Source organism: Mustela lutreola, chromosome 9 (genome assembly GCF_030435805.1).
Source record: "Mustela lutreola isolate mMusLut2 chromosome 9, mMusLut2.pri, whole genome shotgun sequence".
NCBI classification, from domain to species: Eukaryota; Metazoa; Chordata; class Mammalia; order Carnivora; family Mustelidae; genus Mustela; species Mustela lutreola.
The window spans coordinates 94,998,080-95,016,648 of NC_081298.1; the positions used below are offsets into that span (position 1 = coordinate 94,998,080).

Sequence of the window (18,569 nt, forward strand, 5' to 3'; positions counted from 1 at the left end):
CACTACATGGGTGCCAGTGGATCTGTGAAATCTGCTGACTAAACTGGCACCAGCCTCTGGGAGAAAACCAGCTCGCTTCTCCTGAGCTCCAGAGAGTGAGCGGGGTGGGGGTGGGGGGGCTCTCAGGCAAGGCGGGAACCACACGGGGGTCGAGCCCGGGATGCTCACCTAGGCAGGAAGCGTGGATGTTGTTTCCAGAAGCATGTCAGCTGAGGCATCTGCCAGCCTTAACCACCCCTCCCCTTCATCACTCAGGGACCCAGTTCCTAGCACATTCGCCAGCACCCCATTTCTATTTTGGTAAGCACTTGAGTGGCTTCTGCGTGTATATGTTTCTTACGTACTCTGTCACACCAGGGGCTTCCCTAAGGTGTGGACTGGAACCTTCACTCCCCTTCAGACCAGGCATTTGCTAAGATGTTCAATGCTGCCAGGTGCTGGCAGTTGGGGGAGGGGTGGTTCAGGGGAGCTGAAGTGGCCAGTGGGAGCGGGCTCTGGTAGAAGGGCTGGAACAGCCACAGTGAACCTTCCATACAAGGCCAGGCGGTGGTCTGGGAAGGAAAGGGACCAAGAGCTCTAGGATTGCTGATCTGCATCGAAGGGCCAAGATAGAAGGCTGTGGATTCTCCTCATCCAATGACCCTTCTCAGGACCTGGTCTCTGGGCCAGCTATTCTGAATCCTGGAATATGAATATTTGGGACTAGGAAGTGGGGCTAGGTGAGCACTGTTGTTTTGCCTCCGGCAGCCACTGAAGCCTGCTGGGAGATGTCCTAGCTCATGCCGCCCATTCTCCTCCATCAAGTGTTCACACAGGAGCTCAGGGCCAGGGCACCCTATTCTCATACCCTACACATTCACTCACAGAAGGGACATTTGCTCTGGACTGGAAGAGGACTGGTCCTTGGAGGACATTCACAGCATCTGCTTCAGCAGTAAACCCCTGCGCACAAATGAGTGGACAGCACCTAAGTTCCCAGGATGCCTGCAAGGCTCTAGTGACCCGGAAATAACTGACTCGTCTTGGGCAGGAAGAAGAGAATAGAAAATGATGGGGTGCCATCAATCACACCTGGTGAGCCAGAGACAGTGCTGGTGTCCCTTGGGTTAGCTGATTCATCCTAGTTTAGGAGAGCCATTGATTGCATAACTAAGGGGTCCATTTGGCCTCTTATGGGGAAATGAACCCCAAATTCAACTTCTCTGGTTTGGTAAAGAGACAATACTGCTAAGTGATGTATCTTTCTTTTTCAAGTGCTGATAGAATACTTATTGAAATTATTATGGCATATTTTTTTGCCTACGTATCAACCATTCTTCCCCTTTTACTTAGTAATGGAGTCCCTATACTATACTTACTATATTCATAGTATAGTATAGTATATATATAGTTAGTATATATATAGTATAGTATAGTCCCTATAGTTGGGGGATTCTACATGAAAGGTAAACAGAACTTCTGTGTGAGACTTTGAAGAAGTCTCCTTAAAGGGAACTGACTCAGTTGGGAAGGACATCCTTTTACTCCTCCCATCTTTCTCCTCCCTGTATGTAGATGTGATGGCTGGAACTCTGACAACGTACTGGGTTATGAGGTGATTCTGATGATGGTAGCCAGCACTGAGAATGGTGTAGAAAAATGGAAGTCGGGGTTCCTGGTAGCATTATGCGAATCTGCCTGCCTCTAAACTTCTTTGATGTGTGAGAGTGATAAATTATTTTATTTAAGCCACTGTTATTTTAAACTTTTTAATTGCAGATGGTCCTAATCCCAGCAGATCTAATCGTATAATATGTTACAAAGAAAACCACAATACAGCTCAAATGGCAGAATTGTAGAGGTCATAACAAAATACAATAAAGTAGAAAACAATGAGAAAAGAATACATGTTAAAAGGCCAATCACTTGTGATTTAAAAAGTGTTCTTCTGGGGGCGTCTAGGTAGCTCCGTCAGTTAAGCATCTGACTCTTGATTTTGGCTCAGGTCATGACCTCAGAGCCATGAGATCAAGCCCCATGTCAGGTTCTGTGCTCAGCAGGGAGTCTGCTTGAGATTCCCTCCCCCCCACTCCGCCCCCACCACTCTCGCTCACTCTCTAAATAAATAAAATCTTTTTAAAAAATAAAATAAAATGTGTTCTTCTGACTATCTAATTGATTAAAGAGGATTCAAATCTTTAATTCCAAACTCATTTAGAAAATAAAAACACAGATCACCATATATGACCACATATTAAATAAAGCCAGGTATTAGATTCAATCAGAAGCAAATTCACAGCCCTAAGCACTTTTTTAAAAAATATTTTATTTATTTATTTGACAGACAGAGATTACAAGTAGGTGGAGAGGCAGGCAGAGAGAGAGGAGGAAGCAGGCTCTTTGCTGAGCAGAGAGCCCGATGCCGGGGCTCAATCCCAGGACACTGGGAATCATGACCTGAGCTGAAGGCAGAGGCTTTAACCCACTAAGCCACCCAGGCGCCCCGCTAAGCACTTTTATTAGAAAGAAAGACTGAGAATAAATAAAGCATTCAAGGTAAAAAGTAAAAAACAACAACAAACAAACCAAAACAACAACAACAAAAATCCCACAAACATACCAAAGAAAAGAGAAAAGGATATTACAAAAACAAAAGCAGAAATGAATCAATTAGGAAATGGAAACAGAAGAACTGATAAATACATCCAAGAGCTGGTTCCGGGACGCGACTCTCACAAATCTGCTTATTCTAATAAAGGAGACGGAGGTGAAAAGGGGGGCAGGACTCAAAACCAATCCAAGGAAAGGTCATTATATATTTTTTACAGATTTTCTTTATTTATTTTACTTAATTTTGCAAAGATTTTATTTATTTATCAGAGAGAGAGAGAGAGCACAAGCAGGGGGAGTGGCAGGCAGAAGAAGAAGCAGGCTCTCTGCTGCTCAAGGAGCCCAATGTGGGGCTTGATCCCAGGACCCTGGGATCATGACCTGAGCAGAAAGCAGATGATTACACCACTGAGCCACCCAGGCGTCCCTTATTTATTTATTTCAGAAAGAGAGAGAGCATGGAGGGGGAGAGAGAGAATCCCAAGCAGATTCTGAACTGAGCTTGGAGCCCAATGTGGGGCTCAATCTCGGGACACTCAAATAATGATCTGAGCTGAAATGAAGGGTCAGACGCTCAACGGACCGAGCCACGCAGGCACCCCTGGGAAGAACATTATATTTAAAAACATCAACATTAGAACTTTCTACAACAAAGACACCAAAGAGTGAAGAGGAAATAGCAGGGAGAAGAGATTTACAATGTGTATATTTCAAAGGATTATTATCCAAATATATAAAGAACTCTTACAAATCAATTAGGAAAATACAACTAATGGAAGAATGGACAGGATGTGAACAGGTAATTCACAGAAGAGGAAGTATAAATGGTAAATAAATAGATGAAAAGCAGCATAATCTTTTTGGTATTTGGGGAAATAAAAATTAAAACCATAGTGAGATGCTACCTTTCTCCCATGGGTTGGCATACTGAAAAGTCTAAAAATATGAATACCAATGTTACGTAAAATAGCTATCAAAAATGTAAACGGCACAGCCATTTACACAGCAAATTCACTTTCTAGAATGGGTCTCTGAGCAGTCTTCATACTTGTGCAAAAAGAAGTTCGCAAGGATTTTTCACAACACTGTTATTTCTAATAGCAAATAATCAGAAACAACCAAAATCCATCACTGGGGAGAGAATACTACTCAGCAGGAAGAAACGAAGGAATGAAGCAGATCTTTATGTAGGCAAACTGCTAAGTGTAATAAGGTAATTCTAGATAAATAGGCATACTATTGTATTTTTAATGGAAAAAAAAATACAAAACAAAAGAGAATGTTTAAATGTATGCGAATGCCTAGAAAAAAGCCTAAAAGTTCACACCAAAGTTCTAACAGAGGTTACTTCTGGGAGCAGATTTGGGGTTGAGCCTTGTCAGGGGAATTTCTATGTTTTTTTTGGTATTGTTTGAATTCTAGAGCTGAGAGAACATATTCATGTATTACTTGTATAACTTTTAAAATATTCTTTAAAAAAGTCTTGGTGGTATTTTTGAATTCTAAAGAACATATTCATGTATTACTTGTATAATTTTATAAAATATACAGAGGAGATTTTTTTAAATCCTGAGGATATTTCTGAATTCCAAAGATAAAGAGGAAAAATACCAAAAGATCCCAAGGGGAGTGGGGGAGGTTTACCTACAAAGGAAAAGAGAATCAGGCCAACTATTGTTCATGTATGAGAGAGAGAAAAAAGACATTTCCAGATATGCAAGGACTCAAAAAGTATATTGCCCACACACTCTGAATATTATTCAAAGAAGTGCTCCAGCCAAACATAGAATACACACACACACACACACACACACACACACACACACACACAGACACTGAGCCCAAATAATTGTGAAGTTTCATACAGGTGTTAATTAAGCAAGGATTCAAAAATCTGATGAAATTTCAAATTATTTCCAAAATCTTGGCAGGTGTGTATGGGTAAAATGGTAGAGGGTGCAGTAAAACAGTATGTTAAAAGTCTCTTCCTGGGGCATCTGGGTGGTTCAGTCGTTTAAGCTTCTCATGGGTTATGGGATTGCACCTTGAGAAGCACTCTGCACCCAGAGGGAAGTTGGCTTGAAGATTCTCTCCCTCTATGCCTCCCCCAACTCACATGCACACACTCTCTCCTTCTCAAATAAGTAAACGAATCTTTTAGAAGTCTCTTCGTATGTGGGGAGGGTTGAGAAGGTCATATTTATTATTCAATTATTGATATTGATAGGGTAAATGTAATGGAACCAGTACGTAAAATACTACAGATCAATAGTAATTACAGAGAAGTCAGATGTTTCCCCTATCAAACCACTTAAGAAACCAAAGGACCACTGAAAAGATCACTCCAGCACAAATCGGGAAAAGAAGTGAAAACGATAGCAAAGCTTAGTAAACCAACCAAACACTCGAAGGCTGGGATAAGTGGTCACGATAACCAGGGGCAGAACAAATATGAATGTGTTCCATTTATTATTAAAATTAAAGACCAGGGGTGCCTGGGTGGCTCCGTCGTGAAGCATCTGCCTTCAGCTCAGGTCATGATCCCAGGTCCCGGGATGGAGCCCCACATCAGGCTCCCGGCTCAGCGGGAAGCCTTCTTCCCCCTCTCCCACCTCCCTTGCTTGTGTTCCCTCTCTTGCTGTGTCTCTCTCTGTCAAATAAATACATAAAATCTTTTTTAAAAAAATTGAAAGACCATATTTCTCACACTAGGGCAAAGAAGTAAAATTCAGCGATAGTTTGTCAGAAGACATAGAATATAAAACGACACAGAAATCAAACGTCACTCATATAAAGGTGTAGGCAATGATTTACAAGGTGAATAAACAAAACAGGAACGGAAACATTGATATCAGATGAAGTAGAATTCAAGACAATATTCACTGAAACGGGGATCTTTGTGCATGCGTGAGTGAGGCAGACTGAGAGATGCTACCATTCGTCACCACGCGACACTATCACAACACCACTGACTACATTCCCTGCACTGTGACTTTCACTCCCAGGACTCAATCATTCGGTAACTGGAAGCCTGTATCTCCCACTCCCCTTCACCCATTTTGCCCATTCCCCCACCCCCTTCCTTTGGTTAATAATCAGTTTGTTCTCTATATTTATAGGTCTGCTTCTGCTGTTTGGCTATTCATTTGTTTTGTTTTTTTAGATTCCACATATAAGTGACATCATATGATGTTTGTCTTTCTCTGTCTGACTTACTTCACTTTGCATAATACTTTCTAAAGGTCCCTTTATGTTGTCACAAATGGCAAGATCTCATCCTTTTTATGGCTGAGTAATGTTCCATGATGTGTTCCATGGCATATTTTCCATACACAAACACACACACACACACACACACACACACACACACACATATATAAATATATATTCCATGGCATGTATGTATGTGTGTGTGTGTGTGTGTATGTACATACACCACATCTTCCTTACCCATTCTTCTATGGACGGACACTTGAATTGCTTCTGTATCTTGGCTATTATAAATAATGCTGCAATAAACATAGGACTACATGTATCTTTTTGAATTAGTGTTTTCATTTTCTTTAGGTTAACAGAATTACTGGATTATACGGTACTTCTATTTTTAACTTTTTGAGGAACCTCCACACTGTCTTCTGCAGTAGCTTTACCAGTCTACATTACCACCAACAGTGCATGAGGGGTCCTCTTTCTCCACATCCTCGCCAACACTTGCTATTTCATCTTTTTGATTCTAGCTATTCTGACAGGTGTGAGGTGATATCTCACTGTGGTTTTGATCTGCATTTCCCTGAGAATGAGTGATGTCGAGCATCCTTTCATGTGTCTGTTGGCCATCTGCATGTCTTCTTTAGAAAAATGTCTATTCAGGTCCTCTGGCCATGTTCTAAATGGATTATTTGGTTTCTGGTGTTGAGTCATGTAAGTATTTTATATATTTTGGATATTAATACCTTATCGGATGTATCATTTGCAAATATCTTCTCCCATCTGGTAGGCTGCCTTTTAATTTTGTTGATTTTCTTTGTTGTGCAGAAACTTCTTATTTTGATGTAGTCCCAATAGTTTATTTTTGCTTTTGTTTCCCTTGTCTCAGGAGACAAACCTTGAGAAATGTTGCTCTGATACGTTATAGTTTTAAGTGCAATTGTAAATGCTTTTTTAAAAAAATATATCATGTTCTAAATGTTTTCTATAGGTTCATGGGCCTCCAAAAATTTTTTTATACTGGTCTAACATCCAGATATCTTTTAAAAATAGTAGATCTTTTTTTTTTTTTTTTAGATTTTATTTATTTATTTGACAGAGAAAGAGAGAGAGAGATCATAAGTAGGCAGAGAGGCAGGCAGAGAGAGAGGGGGAAGCAGGCTCCCTGCCGAGCAGAAGGTCTGATGCAATGCGGGGCTCCATCTCAGGACCCTGGGATCATGACCTGAGCCGAAGTCAGAGTTAGCTTAACACACTGAGCCACCTAGGAGCCCCTAAAATAGTAGTTCTGGTCTCTAGTATCCTTAGTCTCCCAGGAAAATGTTGGAAATAGGTATTCTTATGCTGTTCCAGACATTAAGAATTTACCTTTATCTGTTTTATCTTTAAGGACGGTGCTTGCTTTGGGATTGGGATTTTATTTTTTTGATAAACCTCTATGAGTTAACAAAATTCCCTTCTGAATCTAACCCACTCTTTTAAAAAAAAGTCATAAATGGAGTTATGTTTTATCTTAACAAATGATTTTTCTAAATCTACCAGGATTATCACATTTCTTCTTCCATTTCCATTAATGTGACGAACTATACTAATACATTCTCTAATATTACCATTCTTGGTAAAAATTATTTGATGGTGATGGGGCGCCTGGGTGGCTCAGTGGGTTAAAAATTATTTGGTGATGAACATGTTTTAATGCATTGCTGGATTCGACTTGTTATTTCACTTAGACTCCTAGATGCAATTTCATAAGTGATATTAGCCTATAATTTTTCTTTCTTCAATTTACTTCTTTGGTATTTGTCTCAAAGTGCCTCATAGATGAATTGGGAGACATTTCTTCTTTTTCTTTCTTTCTTTTTTTTTTTAAGATTTTATTTCTTTATTTGAGAGAGAGAAACAGAGGGAACATAAGCAGGGCAGAGGGAGAGGGAGAAGCAGGCTCTCCGCTGAGTCGGGAGCCTGTGCGGGGCTCAATCCCAGGTTCCTGGGATCATGACCTAAGAGGAAGACAGAGCGAGACACAGGGAGAGAGAATGAACCCAAGCAGGGGGAGTGGGAGAGAGAGAAGCAGGCTTCCCGCCGAGCAGGGAGCGCCATGCAGGCCTCATCCCAGGAGACTGGGATCATGACCTGAGCTGAAGGCAGACGTTTCACGAATTAGCCACCCAGGCGCCCCACATTTCCTCTTTTTAATTCTCTTTTAGGAGTTAAACGAAAATTGAGTTTGGCTATTATTCCAAGAGTGGTCACCGGGAAGACTGTGGGCGTCTATTAGTGATGTTTGTTTGTTTGTTCTTTGGTGCATGTATTTTAAACAACTGATTTAATTTCTCTCTATTCATAGTCTATTCAAACTCGATATTTCCTCTTGGCGATCTCTGGGAAGCTATACTTCCTCAGAAAGGTGTCCTGTTCTTATGTGTCTTCAAATTTATTACCCCAAATCGTTCAGTGTGTTCTTGTTTTAAACTCCTATTGTATCTATAGTTATTGTACATTTTTTTCCTAATATGTTTATTTGCATCTTCTTTTTTCTTGCTCAGTGGTTCCAGAAATGTCTATTTAATTAGTCATTTCACAGAAGTTAGAAATTTACCCTCAAGATATATCTCTAACAGCATCAAAACAATATGCCCAGGATTACCCATTCTGGCATTCTTCATAATAGCAAAACAGTGGAAATAGTCTCAACTTCCATATGCAAGAAATTAGCGGAATCAATTATGTACTTGCACATAGTAGACTACCATATAGCTATTAACAAAAAAAAAAAAGAATGAAGACCTCTATAAACTTATGGGTCATGATTTCCAGAATATGTCATTAAGTGGGAAAAAACACTGTGCACAGAGTCTTGCAGAATGCAACCTTTTGTATAAGAAAAAAGGGGAAATATGTTTGCATCTGCTCATTTTTAGAAAAAGAAATAAGGACAAAATTGTTTACCCACAGAGGATGGGTGGGGAGGAGATAAAAGGGATAAGGAGGGGAATGGAATTTGCATCATGCTTTTTTTTTTTTTTTAAAGATTTTATTTATTTATTTGACAGAGATCACAAGTAGGCAGAGAGGCAGGCAGAGAGAGAGGAGGAAGCAGGCTCCCCGCTGAGCAGAGAGCCCGATGCGGGACTCGATCCCAGGACCCTGAGATCATGACCTGAGCGGAAGGCAGCGGCTTAATGCACTGAGCCACCCAGGCACCCCTGTATCATGCCTTTTTAATGTAGCTTTGATTTTTGAATGATGTTAATATTTTACAAGTTTCAAAAAAAAAACAGATCAGGAGCACCTGGGTGGCTCAGTTGGTTAAGCGACTGCCTTCGGCTCAGGTCATGATCCTGGAGTCCTGGGATCGATCCCCACATTGGGCTCTCTGCTCAGAGGGAAACCTGCTTCTCCCTCTAACCCTCTCCTTCTCATGCACTCTCTCTTTCTCATTCTCTCTCTCTCAAATAAATAAATAAAATCTTAAAAAAAAAAATCATAAGAAGGAGGAAGCAACTAAAACTGAACGCCAACAACAAATAAACCCAACTGTTTATCAAACAAATAACAACCACACAGAAGAAACACACAATTCAAATAACTTTTGAACACAATTCTCTGTATACCCTCAGTAGGATATATTCTAAGAACGTCAAAGAAATCTCAAGTTAATACACTTAGTGGGGGTAGGGCTGATGTAGCAATTCTGAAATGCTCTCATCTGTGTATAAGACTCGGTAAGCGAGTACATATATGGTTGTTGGATTCTCATTCAGGGAGAAGGGAGACAGAAATACGGGATGGGAGGAGTGCGAGACGGCTAAGATGCTGGACTGGAATTACTGGCACGAACTCATCATTCTGAAGTCATATCTCCTAAGTCTGAATGCTAAGAGGGCCTAGAAACAATGACTCTCCAGTAACGGTGAGCGCACCTCACATCCAGATCTTGGTGTCCAAACACCATTCTCCCCTAAACGGAACGAGAGCGCTTTGGAGAAACACACGATTCCAGGACTGGGGCTCAGCAAGTACAAGATGGGTCTGGAACACCCACACCTCGTGCCAGGAAGTTTTGAAGTTCTCAGAGGAAACGGAAGACACATCATATGGACAGAGAAATAGCTCTAAAGGGTTCCTAATCGTCACATTTGGCACAATGTGTATATCAACATGAATAATAACAGAAGTAAATTGTTACTGAATCAAAAAAATTGCCCTGAACATATTGATCATTGTAAAAACATTAAAGGGGGAGGCAGAAGGGGGAAAACTCTTATTCACAGGAGAGGGCCTGCCCATAAATATAGAAAGAATGATATCTGTGAAATACATGGGAAATACTGCAACTAGGTGACGACCCTCTTCCCAGTTAGATTTTCACTCATGGTTTTAGTATCTGTTGGTCATTCTTTTGTTTTTCAACTTTATGCTAATAGGAAGAAAGCAACGATTAACATTTATGTACTCCTTCTCTTGAAGTAAATGCCCAAAATCACAGTTACTGGCTCACACTGGATATTAATGTATGTTTCACTTCACAAGAGACCACACAACACTTCACACACACCCCCGTCCTGATCACAGATCTAGGATCGAGAGCTGCCTTCGGTGGTTCTCTAATCCTGTGGTATCATCTGGGAGAAATGAGGGGAAACAGCCTCTAAAAGACTTGTACAATCACATTCAAAGCTACACTGCTTGTTGTGTGAACTCCAAACCGGAACCAGCCCCAGGGTTCACCCAAAGTAGGATGGATAAATTTTGATATAGTTGTAACAACAGGGCTAAGAACCCATCAGCCATGAGAAATGACTACGACATGCAACAACACGGATGAGTCTCACCATGTTGAGTGAAGGGAGCCAGACCCAGACAGGGACGTCCTGACGATTCACTTACATAACAGTCAGTAACGGGCCGGACGGGAACACAGTGGGGGAAGTCAGAAAAGTGATTCCCTGGGGGACTGGGGGCTGTGGGAGAGGGTGCTGAGGGCTGCTAATGCTCTAACCCTACCTCAGTGAGCCTTACTTGTGTTTGCTTTGTAAAACCCTACCATGCTGTATATTAGTTTTGCTCTAATATATATATATATATATATATATATATATATATATATATATATTTTTTTTTTTTAAACAGAACAAACCTAACCCTGATTCCAGAACTAAGCAAAAAGAATACTGACTCCTTTCTGAGTTCTTTTTAAAGTTTAGGTTTCAGAAGGCATGCTTATTTTCTGACTTCCTAAGTTTTTCGGAAAACTCGCCTGTGACTAGCAAGTCCTGGTGACGATACTCGGGATGGTAGCCGGCAGGGAGAATGCACCTTGAGGCTCTGTGTTGGCTGCATGTGGGCACGCACGCCTTTATGGAAAGAAACTGGACAATACGCATCAAGAGAAAGAAAAAGACTTAAACGCCACTTTATCTGATAATTCCCCTCCAGGAATTTATCCTCAATCAATATCTCAAATATTTATGACCAATGCTGTAAAGTTATACATTAAAAAAATGTTTTAGAGAAGAAAACCCTTTGCAGGTGATACTTACAATTGGCGTTCCAAAAGGAATGTAACCTGAAGGGGGGAAAGAAGAGAGTCAGGTCTTCCGGTCCCACCGTCGCCATCCTACCCACCACTCGACAGAGACACTGGAAGAGGCTTCTGGGTTTACTCTCGTCGGTGGCCCTGATGAGGCTTCTCCAGCCCCCAAACTTTTTCCTGGCTCAGCCCTCCCCAGGATAGAGGGCTCCCCTGTGTCCCTCTGCAGCCCTCTCTCTGTCCCCCTTTAGCCAGACACTTCTCACTCCCCTCCAAAACTCAGGGGCCCATTGCCAAGGGCAGGCTGCCCACTGCTGGCGGGTCATCATGCTATACTCAGTGTTCCTCCCATGATTTCCCCCATGAGGTATGACATTCCTGGCCCACACCCACTCCACACACTCCACAGCTTCCAAAGGCTCTGGAATGTTCTCTTTCTCTGACCTTGCCTTTCTAGCACACATCTTTACTTCCCCGGCATCATGACCAATTCTGGAAAGGGAATTCCCCACACACTAACCCTAACTCTAACTCCTTAACCCTAACCCAAACCCTCTACATGCCAGAGGTCCTCTGTAACTTTCTCGTACCCTGGCCAGACACCCTGAGGAGGGCAGGATAGAGCACCTTTTCCTCACTGCTCACTGCCCCCACGCTGTGGGAGGCTCCCTCCACAGCCCCCACTCTGCTGTCACTGGGCAGCCTCGGGTCCCTGACCTCTGACTTACGGCAGTCAGTCAGCTGGGGGAGGGACCACAGCTTATCTGAGTCATCTAAAGCAAGGGTTCGTGAACTGTCACTCTGCTGCCCACATTCCTCTGGAGACAGATCCAAGGTTTGATGGGAATGTGACAAAAGAGAATCCAGGCCCCAGGTGAGAGGTTGTTGTGGCCACGTGCAGGGACTGTGTGCACCAACAGCCACAGCTACAAGACACTTAAGGCTGTGGTGCCTGGGACCCCCTCCCGGCCAAGCACGGAGGCTCAGGGGGCACTCACTGCCTCAGTGGGCACAATGGTGTCACGTGCTTGTGTGTTCTGTCACCCACATGAGGTCAGGCTCCCTGGGCGTGAGGATCCTGACTGAGCCAGCTGAGAACAGCCCCCGAGGGAGACCCTTTCTCTAGTCCCCTGAGGACTTTCTGAGGCAGCAGCCAGCAGCCCTCCCCGCAATCCTGCCAGAGTGCCCTAGTGCACTGAGAAATGTCACGGAGTAGGCCTCAGCACTCTGGTGTGACGCTGACCTCCACTGTGTGACTCTGGACAAGGCCTGGAGCCTCTCGAAACTACAGGCAGGATGGACAGCTGGCCCCGGGCTCAGGGCGTGCAAGCGCCCTCTAGACTATGAAGCTGGGCATACAGAGCTCTCCATCTCGTGACCCCAGGGCAGGGACTTTCTGGTGGCAGGGATCTTCTGCTCACTCCCCCATGCCACCCCCTCCGCCACCGGTCTCCACAGAACAGGGATCCACCTCCCATGGATGGGCATTCGTGCCAACGCAGCATTCTGGAGTAGAGGGGAGCCTGGGGATTAAGCACCTTTAAGGGAGCGTGGTTTGGAGGGGAAGAGCACGATATACACAGGGAAAGTTAGGGAGGAATGACTCACAGAAAGCAGGGCCTGCCCAACTCTACCTCCAGTGTCACCCCTGAGGCTGTCGCTAAGTAAGTAGTATCTAAATAGCTGGGGGCACCCGATTTCCCCCATGGAGGCCTCCGCTCCACCCCCACCACTCAGGCAGAAGAGGAAGACGGGCACATTTTTTTTTTTTTAAAGCCCCATAGGTGATTCTGAGGCCTGGCCAGAGGTCTGTAAAGTTGAGCCATGGGGAACATGCAGGGGAAAACGTGGCTCGGCACGTCACAGGTTCCGTCCCTCCATGGACTGCGGCCCCTGGGTGCTCCCAGAGCTGGGACCATGGTCAGCACCTGAGGCTGGGCAGAATCAGAAGGGTCCCATGGGCTTACCTGACATTCTGAAGGGCATGAAGATCTTCTCATTGGTATCTGGGTGTAGAATAGCCTGGCAAGAGCAGGGAACAAGGCATAGGGTGACTGTGGGGAGGGGAGGGGAGTGGACAGGGTGACAAGAGAGGGAGGAGAGAGGGAAAGGAGAGCTCCCCAAGGACTGGCCGGTGAGTCCTTTCCCACCATTCAAGGCAAGAGAACACCAGAACATGGGCCCCCAACAGGACTTTCCCTGACACTCACTCAAAGCTGAATGCAGGGGAGTGGGACTACGTCCACCTGGCAGATCCTCTGTCCCTGGGGCCTGGTATTTGGTAGGCATGTAAAGATTTTGTGGAAGGCCCCCACAGGGAAGGAGCTCAGGGGCCCAGGGAAAGGCAAGGGGCCTGAGTTCTAGCAGTCAGAAACTCGGGCCCTGGCTATGGGGGAAGGAGAAAGGGCAAGGCAGCTGGGCTGGCTAATGGGGCACAACCGTGAATCCCCAGGGCAGAGCAGGCCAAGGGAAGGAAACAAATCCAAAATAGAATTACCTGCTTGATTTTCTGTGCACTCCAGAGCTGCAAGGAAGGAAGGATGGGAGAGAGGGGGAGAGGGGAGAAGGAAAAGAAAATAAAGGACAAAAATTAAAAGCCCGTATCAATTGACAGTCTCATAAACTACATTTTTTAACCAAGAGATCTAGTCCCAAAGGGTACAAGAGGCTCAGGCTGCCCTGGCACCCCCAAGCCTGGCGGCTTCCCTGGAGCTGTGGCATCAGGCATCCCAGGACAGCAGAACCAGGGGATCTCACGCAGACCTTGCAAACCAAGGGTTCTCTCCTCTGGCTGTGCTGTAAAGCTACTTGAAAAATTCGTCCACCAATGTTCTAGTTGATTCTAAGGTACAGCCAGGTATGAAGCCCTGATTTGAATCAAGACACTTCCATTGTCTCCCGGAATCACTAGAAGCATCATAGCATGAGTTCTTCAAAGCTGGATGGACTGCCCAGATTCCTGGCTTTGCCCCTCCTTCCTCTGAGCCTCCATTTCCTCACCTGCAAAATGGGGTAATAGTGGTGCCTCCACCATCACGGAAGAGGTCTGGGAAAGGTGCCTGGAGCAGTGCTCGGCACAGAGTAGGTGCTTTATGGCTGCTAACCGCTGTGGGTATTATTATCCCTATTGTTGTGGTTCTTGTAAGAAGGTTGCAAGAGGAAGAAAGCTGCTTTCAAACGAGCGGTGAGGTTGTCTCTCCCACACGGGCGTGGGAGACAGGCTGGACCGACAGAGCCATTCCCAATTCCTTCAAACGATATCAATACTGAACCTCACTGAGTCTAAGATATCACTGATCCTAAGAGGTATTGTCATGTGCCAGTGAGAAGGAAAACTATAAACCATCCCAAGACCTCCATCCATTAAGACTCATCCATTTGAGAGACGTTAAAATGTGGTAAGATGAAATGTTTAGAATCAAGAAAACATAGTAAATAAAAATGTGCATGTGGGCAACGCAAAGGCAATGCATTTTTTTAAAGATTTTATTTATTTATTTGACAGACAGAGATCACAAGTAGGCAGAGAGGTAGGCAGTGAAAGAGATGGGGAAGCAGGCTCCCCGCTGAGCAGAGAGCCCGATGCAGAGCTCAATCCCAGGACCCTGAGATCAAGACCTGGCAGAAGGCAGAGGCTTAACCCACTGAACCACCCAGGCACCCCAAAGGCAGTGCATTTTTAAAGGAGCAAGAAGGTATGAGGGGAGAGGGAAGAGGTGGCCAGCAGTTGAAGTTGGCTTTAACAACAGCACAGTTCAGTTACGCTTCAGTTACGTGGCAATGTCATCTGGAATATAAATGAAGCAGCAGAAGGCCGCTGGGTAGCAGAAACAGAAGCATAAGATTGAGGAGCTCACGTTTATGCATTTTACTTCCATCAGAGTCCCTAAACCCTTCATTCGCAGCCTAATTACCCTGACATGTTACAAACATATTTGATTTTTTACGATTCCAGACCAATGAAGATTAGAAGTGGTCAATTTAAAAAATTCTAAGTATGGAAAAAGGGGACAGAAGGGAGAAAAACCAAATGCAGAATCCTGTTACCAAAGACACCAACAAATCAGAGCGCAACAGCAAAGAGGTAAAATGAAGTGATAAAAGGCTGATCCCCTTTGCCCAGGAAGTGCCTTTATGCAGTGCATCTCCAATCCCAGCACCACCTTCGGTGCAACCCCAGGCCCTGTGCACAGACTCCTGACCTCTCGTATTTCCCACCTAGGATCCGAAGCTCCCATTTCTGGGTCCAGCTCCTTGGAGGGAGGGGCTTGTCCTCCAAGGCTGTCCCCCCCACCCCCCTGGCATCTCCCACAGGGCTGAGCACACCGAAAATCTAAAGCTATTCTAAAATTAAAATTTTATTTTAAAAAAATGTAAGATCTCATACAATACTAAAAGAAAGAAAGAGAAAAAGAAAGAAAGAGAGGGAGGAAGGAGAAAAGAAGGAAGGAAGGGAGGGAGAGAGAGAAAGAGAAAAAGAGAAAGAAGGAAAAATTCCCCATTATTCTGAGGAACAACCTGAGCGGCAAACATGGGTCTAAGACAACAAAGAACAGTGTAAAGAACAGGTATTTAAATCAGGCGGGCCTGTGTTCACATCACTTACTGGATGTGTGGCACTGGGCCAATTACTTCGCCTGTGTGCCTCCGTGTCTCCATCAGTACAATGGAGGTTTGTAACAGGAGGGCAGAACCACACTGGTGGTTCACACTGGTTGCTCCACGGCAGGGTGCATTTCCCTCTGGGGACACGCAAAGCCCGCATCCCCAGCCCCCCTCACCGTCAGGAAGGCTCATATGAGGGGTGCTGGCGTGTGGGGGTAGAGGTGACATTGGCCAGCCTCCTGTGGAGGATCCACGGGAGGCTGGCGGGGCAGCACAGCCATGAGGGGAAAGGAGCCCAGTGTCCGAGCAACAGTGAAGGAGAGAAACAGACCTTAGTGTGTAAGTTCCTGAAATCTGGGGCTGTTGGTCACAGCGCCTGGCTCACCCAAACACCGAGGTTTAGATGAGATGTGTGTATCTAGAATACTCAGGCTGCAGAACATGCTTCGTGAAAGCCTCAAACAGAGAAGTCATTCAAGTGAGCAATATATTTTTTAATGGACTTATTTTTCAAAGCAGTTTCATCTCTAGTGTCTTATTCCTACAACACGCCAGGGAGATGGACAGATTATTTTCAGACAAACCAACTCATCTGCAAGAGATTGCGTAACTCAGCAGGGTCCTAGGGGCTGGTGGCAGGATGGAGATGGGACCCCTCAGGCCTCCTGGCATCCAGGCTTATGTGCTCCCTACTCTCCAGAGGCCTCTGGGGCAGACTGATGCCTGGACAGGCCAGAGTGGCTGCCAGGTCTGAGGCACAAGAAGAGGAGGAGGGTTAACCGACATCCTCCTGGGGTCCCCAAAACTCCTCCTTGCAGCCAGGGGTGGGGGGGCTAGTGTCCCTCGCCAGTCCCTCCTGTTCCCCACCTGCCCAAGTTCGACTGAGCGGCACAGAGCTGGCAACCCATGACCACGACCAAGCCCCTCAAGTTCAAGGACTGCCCCCTCCACCCCCCAAGGCCAGAGGCCCAGTGCTACAGACGCATTCCCCATCCTGCAGTGACCCCCCTGACACCCACAAGCCCAGGACAGGCCATTGCCACAGAGACAGGCAATGACATGGCTTCACAGGCTAATTCCATGCTTCTCCATTTGGCTGAGCACCTTCCTTCCCCTTACTTATTCGATTCTCACACTTGGAAACCTGTCCTATAGGCCAGGTGAGGAAACCACAGCTCGGAGCCACCTCCAAGGTGTCGCGACCTCAGACTCAGATGTATTCATCCTCACTCATTCATTAACATTTAATGCACAAGCGGGATGTGTCGGGCCCCCTCCTGAGGGCTTTGTACCTCCTGACGCATCTAATCTCCTCAACACCCCCAGGAGGCGGGGGCTCATCTATCCCCCACTTCACAGATACGGAAGCTGAGGCCCCGACAACGTACCTGACTTGCCCAAAGTCCCAAGCAGCAGTGGGCTCGGAAGCCAAGCAGTCTGGTTCCCAAATCCCCAGTCTTGACCGCTGCCTTCACCCGTCTCTAAATGTCAGCACACCGGTGCACACCCTCCCTCCCCCTTAGGCATCTATATTTTGTAGGGTTCTTTCCGCAACAGAGCGCGGGGAGTAGCCCTCAGCTTCCTAACAGAAACCTTGAATGAATGTATTGTAAACTATATCCTACGAGTGGACGTTGAGGCTATTTTCCATCTTTTTTTTTTTCTGAAAAAATATACATAACTGCACATTTACCATTTTAATCATATTTAAGTGGCAGTTCAGAGGCACTAAGTACATTCACTTTCTTGTACTGCCAGCCATCATTCACCTCCAGAACCTTTCCAGAACCCCCACCCGAAACTCCATACCCAGGAAGTCCTATACCTTACTCCTCCCTCCCCCAGCTCCTGGCACCCACCTCCCTGCTCTCTTGTCTCTGTGAATCTGACCACTCTAGCTATTTCATGAAAGTGGAACCATACAGCATCTGTCCCTTTTGTGGCTGGCCCATCTTTTACTCTTATGTGTCCCATCTTTTTACTTTTACTTGTGACCATGCTCCAGTGAATTTCCCGGAACTTATCATTATCCTGGCATCAGCATGTAAAGGAAAAGGATAAATGGACGCAGATATCCCTGGCAGGACACAGAAGAAACGAAAGGTTACTCTAGGGAGAGGAAGGGAGCAATCGGGGAAACTTGTCTTTTATCCTCTACTTGCTTTACAGCTTTAGAAGTCTGTAGATTGTTCACACGTTCCCCATTCAAAATGACTGTTGGAAAATTAAGAGTCATCACTAGAAAACTAGAAATGGGGCCTGCAACTTCTAAGCTCTTTAGTCACTTCTGTGGCACAGACTGTCAAGTGTCTAACAAAATCTGTGTCTCCTCCTCCCAAAATAATAGAATGGTGGTGGGCAGTGGCCTCCCGTGCAGTTAGGCTCAGCCACGCGACTGAGGCTCCCAGTGGCATCTGAGGACACATGAGATGGGCCTCTCCCTGCCCAGCAACCCCCCCCCCCACCCCTATAACCATGTTTTTTGTCCCCTTCCCATGAACCGGAGCAAGTACGTGGCCACAGCCCAGGCTGGGCCACGCAGAGAAGACAGCCCATGGAGATGAGGGAGAAACAGGTTGGAAGTAGGCTGGGTCCCTGAGTGGTCCTGTGGAGCTGGGCCCTCTGCCTACCTGGA

General features: G+C 45.3%; 1 protein-coding gene across 4 annotated transcripts in view; it reads right to left on the bottom strand.

Annotated features, from left to right (window-relative positions):
* SFXN5 (sideroflexin 5) overlaps positions 1-18,569 on the bottom strand; it is a 113,364-nt gene that overhangs the window by 61,062 nt on the left and 33,733 nt on the right. For all 4 annotated transcript variants that reach the window (XM_059188053.1, XM_059188049.1, XM_059188050.1 and 1 more), the window contains exons 4-6: positions 13,827-13,853; positions 13,297-13,351; positions 11,340-11,365 (exon numbers count right to left, since the gene is read on the bottom strand). In XM_059188053.1, the coding sequence (XP_059044036.1) occupies positions 11,340-11,365; positions 13,297-13,351; positions 13,827-13,853 (108 nt within the window). The remainder of the gene's footprint in view (positions 1-11,339; positions 11,366-13,296; positions 13,352-13,826; positions 13,854-18,569) is intronic.